Source organism: Nicotiana tomentosiformis, chromosome 8 (genome assembly GCF_000390325.3).
Source record: "Nicotiana tomentosiformis chromosome 8, ASM39032v3, whole genome shotgun sequence".
NCBI lineage: Eukaryota > Viridiplantae > Streptophyta > Magnoliopsida > Solanales > Solanaceae > Nicotiana > Nicotiana tomentosiformis.
The window spans coordinates 130,005,543-130,013,520 of NC_090819.1; the positions used below are offsets into that span (position 1 = coordinate 130,005,543).

The following is a 7,978-nucleotide window of genomic DNA, read 5'->3' on the forward strand; positions in this document are numbered from 1 at the left end:
GAATTATGCAGCCGCACAACCTCCGCAGGGGCATTTTCGTCAGATATTTTCAGCTTAGTATAAATAGAACTTTTTATCATTTTTAGGGGAAGTGATGTTGGAGAAGATTACCTGAGTCATTTTCATTGCTATTTTGAGGATTGTTGTACTAGTTTAACATCTATACAGTAGATTTTCTTACCCTAATCAATTAATATGCATTCTATCTTAATTTCTTCTTTGATTTCTATTCTTTGCATGAGTAGCTAAATCTTTAGCTAGGGTTGAGACCCAACCCTAGTGTGGGTATTTGATGGGTGTTTAATTTAGGGCTTATGTTTTATTGGGTTAGTGATATTTAGCCTTGTTCATGATTGAACCCTAGAATCAATGGTTGCAAGCATTGATTCATGCCTATTTGACTTAGCCTCTACTTGAGAAAGAGAGACTAAGTCTAGGAAAACTTGGTTAACAAGAAATTGGGGTGAATTCAAGAAATTGATATCCCCAATTAAAGGGTTAAACCTAGAGATAGTAATACTCGACTTGAGCTAATATAACTTGTATTGTGCAAATACCCAATTGGTCTTTAGAAATCCAAATTGGGCAAAATCACTCAAACTACCGAAAGGTATAGAGTGAGTACCCGGATGGGATTGCTATATCATGGCCCTAACTAATAAAATTTTCCATGGAATTTACAACTCATTAGATAACCACCTAGGTAGAAGTCACGACCCTAGTCCCTTTTAATCATTTGAAAAACTCATAACCAAAAATATTGCCCTTAGTTTTATACTTGCAAACAATAGAGTAATGTAGAAGTATAACACCAATAAAGTTGGTGGAAGTGTAATTGGAGCCAAAACTTGCAATTAACTTAGATATACACCTAATCCCATATTCTAACTCCCTGTGATTCGATCCCGACCTTCGTTGGGTTTATTATTGCATCGACCGCCTCACTATTTAATTGTGATGTGGGTTTGGCCGAGATCATGCGTCACCTCAACAACAAACACATAACATGTATAATCAGGGTTCATACCCTCAGTTCCAAGATTAGAAGAGTTACTTACCTCGAACAAGCCGAATCCAATGCCCAGCAAGCTAAACAATGCTCCAGGAATTCCATTCTGCGTGTATCAACTTCCGAACGCTTTCTATCTCCTCAATTCAGGCCAAACGACCCGTATCTATTCAAACAGTATGCAAATAAATCACAATTTACTTCAATGCTTACAAATTAACAATTTATGAAAATTCCCAACTCCTCTCAAAAAATTGACAGCGGGACCCACGTCTCAAAATCCGACAAAACTCATAAAGTCCGACAACCCATTAAAGTACAAGTTCAACCATACTAATTTCACTCAAATCGGACTCTGTATCGATGTTCAAATCTCGGAAATTCATTTTAATGATATTGTAGAAAAATCCTTCAATTTCTCTTGAAAATCAATAATCTAATGCCGAAAACGAAGATTAATTCATGAAATATAATCACAAGGGAGTCAAGAACACTTACCCCAAGTTGTGTGGAAAAATTCCTCTCCAAAATCGCCCAAACCGAGCTCTAAAATCCGAAAATCGATAAAAAAAATGTTGAACCCTCGAATATAAGGCATTCTGCCCAGCGTTTCTGCATTTGCGGTCGCATTGTCGCATTTTTTACCACCGCTTCTGTGGTATAAATATTGTTTCTGCGAGAACATCTTGTCCATCAATGATCACTTCTATGATGCCTAGGACCGTATCTGCGGTCGTGCTTTTGTGCAACATGCTCTTTACTTGCGAAGTGCATCGCTCTTGCATTTTTCAGTGACTGCACCTGCGATTGTGCAGGTACGCAATTGTGCCCGCTTCTGCAATGAACAACTTACCTCCTCATTTTGCTTCTGCGCTTCACTCCTCACTTATGCGAGCTCGTACCTGCGAGCCCATTTTCGTAGGTGCGATTGCATCAGTAGGCAGCAGCAAGTTTCAATTATTCTAAGTCCAAATTTGACCCATTAACCATTCAAAACTCACCCGAGGCCCCCGGGACCTCAACCAAATACACCAAAAAGTCCTAAAACATCATACGAACTTAGTCAAACCTCTAAATCACATCAAACAATGCTAAAACCATGAATCATACCCCAATTCAAGCTTAATGAAACAAAAAAATTTCAACTTCTACATTCAATACCGGAACCTATCAAATCAAGTCTGATTGACCATAAATTTTGCACACAAGTCATAAATGACATAACGGACGTATTCCAACTTCCAGAATAGGATTATGACCCCCATATCAAAATGTTAACTCCCCGGTCAAACTTCTAAACTTACATTTCTATTTTTAGCCAACCAAGCCTAATTTAACTACGGACTTCCAAATAATTTTCCGGACACGCTGCTAAGTCCAAAATCACCATAAAGAGCTATTGGAATCATCAAAACTGTATTCTGGGGTCGTTTATACATAGTCAACATCCGGTCAACTATTTCAACTTAAGCTTTAAATCTTGGAACTAAGTGTTCTAATTCACTCTGAAACCTCTCCGACGAGTCACAAAATTATAATTGAACACATGATAAGCAGTAAATGGAGAAAAAGGGTTGTACACTCAAAACGGTCGGGTCATTACATTCCTATTCCAAAATGTTTTGGATGGTCACCGCATATTTGTAATGAAAACTGATTTTTCAAAAGATCAATTTTTTCTCTAAGCTTTGGGTTTTTCTAATCTTTTGCAATAGTAAGACTACAAATTTCATTTTTTAAGAAATAAATTTGTTTGATTTTTTCAGTAATATTATTAGAAATGCTCTCATTTTAAAATCTTTGGCCTGGCTGAGTTATAAATTCGAAAGTAATTTCTTTCCCATTAAAGGTTCGTGTGAAACTGTGAGTATCCCAGTTAGTAAAATGTAACGACCCAATCGGTCATTTTTCCTTATAGAATCCCATTCCCCTAAATAAGACTCCCCAAATTTACTTTTACTATTTTATGACTTGCGGGGATGGTTAGTTCGGGATTTGGAAGGGTTCGGGTTGAAATTAGAACACTTGGATCATTAGTTTGGATTTATAAAGCCAAGTTTGACTTTGGTCAACATTTTGAGTAAACGACCTCGAAATCGGGATTTGACAGTTCCAATAGGTTCGTATGATGATTTTGCACTTGGGAGTATGCTCGGGTCAGGTTTTGGACAACTCGGGAGCGTTTCAGCGCTTAATAGTGAAAGTTAACTATTTGAAGGTTTTAAAGCTATTTAATATTAGTTTGGAGTATGTTTTGGAGTAATCGAAGTCCGTTTGAGATTCCGAGCCTAGGAATATTTTTGTATGGTGATATAAGACTTGCACGTAAAATTTAGTGTCATTCCGAGTAGTCTAAGTATGATTCGGCACATTTGGAGAAATTTGGAAACTTGAACTTCACATTTTGATTCAATTCGGTTTTGGGGTGCAATTCTTGGTTTCGTTGTTGATTTACGTGTTACGAGAGTTCGATCAGGTCCGTATAATGTTTACAGACTTGTTGGTATATTTGAACGGGGTCCCGAGTGGCGCGGGTGAGTTTCGGACCGCCCGGAGCAATGTTGGAAAAACCAGATTTTCTAGTTCTGGTTTTCTTCTTCGCGAACGCGGAAGGACTCTCACATTCGCGATGAATGATTTAGGGAGCTGGGAAGTTACCCTTTGTGTTCGTGGGAAGGGGGTCATGTTCGCGAAGCTTGGGAATCCCAGGCCTACGTATTCACGATGGCCTTCTCGCGATCGCGTAGAAGAACGCGAGGCACTTACAACGTTCGCGAAGAAGGATTTTACTGTGCCAAACAAAATGCCTTAAAACGGAGATCAGTCATTTTTGAGCCTATTTTCTCTATTCATGGGCGATTTTGGAGCTTCTTGAGAGGGGTGTTCACCTAGAAACTTGGAGGTAAGTTTCTACCTATTGTGAGTTAATTACATAGATTATGGGTGGAAATCAAGGGTTTAGATGAAAAACCTAGGTTTTGATAAAAATGAGATTTTAACCACAAAAATGGTTATGGAATGGGATGAAAATTGTATATTTGAATTCTTGAGGTTACGGCTGACGATTTCCTTCGAAATTTTTCGGAATCCGGGCACGTGGTCCCAGGGTGAATTTTAGAAATTTTACCAATTTGGGTTGGGTAATTTCTCTAATAGATAAATTTTAAAATTTTGAGTATTTATTGATTAAATTATATAACATTTGGCTAGTTTCAGAATTTTCGGCACCTAATTGAATCGGGAAGTGAACTTTGAGACGAGGTAAGTCTCTTGTCTAACATTTTAAGAGGGAATTTACCCATAGGTGTTTCAAATAAATAATTGTCTCTAATTGTGGGGGCTATGTACGTACGTGGTGACGAGAGTCTGTGCATAGCTACTATTATGCTATTGTTCGGGTAGTGTTTAGGACCCAATTCATGAGTTCTTTGGAATTCTTGCATCATACTTGATAATTTAAAAATGTCTAAATCATATTAGTAATTGTTGGGATAATTGTGGAAGTTCGCTTATGCAATTAGTATTATTGTTGTATAAAAACCTCTATTATATCCAAGTCAAATGCTTATAAAACATTCTCCTCTTCTTGTGGAGCGGGCCGAACGCCTCGGCAGTAGATAGAGGCATCTATGGTCCATACCGCTCGACCCTCGGTAGTGTACACATTATTCTGGATCGGGTCGTACAACCTCGGCAGAAATCGTGCTTAATAATAAAAATTATTCGGTGCTTTGATATTTATTTTATTTCGTCTTGTGAAGATAAATGATTATTGGAAATTTGTCAAATTATGAAAGAATTATTTTTATCTGCTTGTTAAGGAAATTATTGCTATTCACATAAACCATATTTATTTAAATATCTTTGTCTTTACATTATTTATTCCTAGTGAGTGTTGAAGTCGACCTCTCATCACTACTTCTTCGAGATTAGACTTGATACTTACTGGGTACACGTTGTTTATGTACACATGCTACACTTGCTGCACTTTTTGTACAGGATCTGAGATAGGTGCCTCAGGCGGTCCCACCGGTGCGCATCCCCATTATCCTGAAGCCTAGTGGTGAGCTGCTTTTCTTGAGCTGTTCCGTAACACCTAGTGTCTCTCTTTGTGTTTGTATTCTGTCTATTTTATATTCAGACAATATTTTAGATTTTGTATAATCTATTAGATGCTCATACACTTGTGACACCAGATCTTGGCACGCACTTTAGTAGACTGTTGTTGGGAAATTATTATGTTGGTTTTATTTGGACTCTCTGTTTTTCTTAAATCTTGCAATTAAGGAAAGCTTTATTACTCAGAAATTTATTAAAAGAGGAAATAGATGTTTAATCCACTAATTGGCTTGCCTAACGGTGATGTTGGGCGCCATCACGACCTGTAGGTGAAATTGGGTCGTGACAACATGGTATCAGAGCACTAGGTTCACGTAGGTCTAACAAGTTATGAGCAGGGCCTAATAGAGTATTGCGGATCGGTATGAAAACGTCGGTACTTATCTTTGAGAGGCTATAGGGTGTTAGGAAACTACCTTTCTTCATCTTCTATTGTGCAGTTGATGTAATACTAAGTATCTTAACCTTACTTCACAGATGGTGAGAATGCGCTCTACGGAGGATCCAGACCAGGGAAGAGCTGCTCCCTATGTTGTTAGAGGCCGAGGGATGGCTCCAACCCGTGGCAGGGGACGAGGACGTCCCAGAGTTGTTCCAGTTCTGCCACCAGTGGATGCAGTAGAGGATCCTATCATCGAGGAGTAAGGCGAGGTGCCCACAACAGAGCCAGCTCCGGTGGATTTCACATCTGCACGAGGATTCCAGGAGGTCATGGGTCGTATGCTGCGGTTCATGGATATTATGACTCAAGCCGGTTTATTTCTGGCAGACCCAGCCACATCTCAGGCAGGAGGGGGAGCACAGACCCCTACCGCACATGCTCATGGGCAGGCAGCTGCTATATACCAGAGCCGGGGTGCACTACCCGTGGGCAGAGCTCAGCCAGTTGCAACAGCTACACCGGAGCCCATACCAGCTATGGCAGGTGATCTTCATATGCTACTAGACAGATGCACTAGGCTTCATCCTCCTACTTTCGGAAGTGTGCGACATGAGGACCCCCAGGATTTTATTGACTGGTGCAGAGATAGACTGCACAACATAAGGATACTAGAGTCCCATGGGGTAGACTTCACCACTTTTCAGCTGGAGGGCAGGGCTCGTAGGTGGTGGCAGTCACATCTTCTCGGTAGACCAGCAGGTTCACCTCCTACGACTTGGGATCAATTCACACGCCTCTTCTTGGACAAATATATACCACCCTCTCAAAGGGAAGAGTTGCGGATCCAGTTCGAGCAGCTCTAGCAGGGTCTGATGTCAGTGACTGACTATGAGGCGAGGATCTCTGAGTTGTCTCGCCATGCACTTATGATAGTACCAACCGATGCAGAGAGAGTACGAAGGTTTGTCGCCGGATTATACTCTGGTATTCAGTCCACCATGGTACAAGAGGTGGAGATGGGGACTTCTTATGGGCTAGTTGTAGAGATAGTTCGGAGGATTGAGGGTGTCCGTCAGCGGAGCCGTGAGCAGGCAGCGAGGGACAAGCGGTTTCTATATTCGGGAGAGTTTAGTGGTGCCTCGGGTGGGGGCAGAGGTCAGTTCATGAGGGGTCAGTCCAGCAGGCCCCCTTATACAGCACCGCCACCTCCTCGGGGTGCTCCAGTGCGACCTTATTTCAGTGTTATGCCAGAGAGTTCTTACCGCCTACCAGCTATTCAGGGCTCCTTCAAAGGGTATTCAGGTTATCAGGGCCAGACTTCAGGTCAGCAGTCCATCGAACCAAGAGGTTGTTTTGAGTGCGGGGATATCAGTCATGTGCGAAGGTTCTGCCCCAGGTTTCGGGGTATACCAGTGCAGCAGGGTCAGCAGCCTATGATTACCGCACTAATTGCTCCGTCAGTCATCTGGCCGCCCCGAGGCGGAGGGCAGGTGGGTAGGGGACATCCTAGAGGTGGAGGCCAGCCAGGTAGGGGACATCTAGGTGGCGCTCCAGCCAGGTTCTATGATTTCCCGGCCAGAGCAGATGTAGTGGCCTCAGGTGCCGTGATCATAGGTACTATTTCTGTCTGCAGTAGAGAGGCCTCAGTTTTATTTGACCCAGGGTCTACTTATTCCTATGTTTCATCTTTGTTTGCTCATTTTCTGGGTGTTTCTCGTGAATCCTTAGGTACTCTTTCTTATGTGTCCACTCCTGTGGGCGATTCTATTGTTGTGGACCAGATCTACCGGTCATGCATTGTTACTTTTTATGGTCATGAGACTAGAGTGGATCTTCAACTGTTTGATATAATCGACTTTGAGATCATCCTGGGCATGGATTGGCTATCCCCATATCATGCCATCCTAGATTGCCATGCTAAGACTGTTACTTTGGCGATGCCGGAATTGCCTAGATTGTAGTGGAAGGGTTCATCTGCCGGTGCATCTAGTCGGGTTATTTCCTTTTTGAAGGCTAGACACATAGTTGAGAAGGGTTGTCTGGCTTATTTGTCTTATGTTAAGGACACTACTGCAGAGACTCCGATAATTGATTCAGTGGTTGTAGTCAGAGAGTTCTCCGATGTGTTTCTTTCTGATCTTCCAAGCATGCCACCGGATTGTGATATTTATTTCTGTACTGATTTGGCTCTAGGTACCCAGCCTATATCTATTTCACTGTATCATATGGCTCCGAAAGAGTTGAAGGAGCTGAAGGAACAACTTGTGGAGTTGTTGGCATAGGGGTTCGTCAGGCCGAATATGTCACCTTGGGGCTCGCCAGTACTATTTATGAAGAAGAAAGATGGGACTGTGCGGATGTGTATTGATTACCGCCAATTGAATAAAGTTACCATTAAGAACAAGTACACGTTGCCGCGTATTGATGATTTATTTGACCAATTTCAAGGTGCTAGAGTGTCCTCAAAA

The 7,978-nt window shown here is 41.6% G+C and overlaps 1 protein-coding gene across 1 annotated transcript; it reads left to right on the forward strand.

Moving 5' to 3' along the window:
• Positions 1-6,382: 6,382 nt before the first annotated feature.
• On the forward strand, positions 6,383-7,471 carry LOC138898144 (uncharacterized). The gene has a single exon (XM_070184184.1). The coding sequence runs from the start codon at positions 6,383-6,385 to the stop codon at positions 7,469-7,471; it is 1,089 nt and encodes a 362-aa protein (XP_070040285.1).
• The last annotated feature ends 507 nt before the right edge of the window (positions 7,472-7,978 follow it).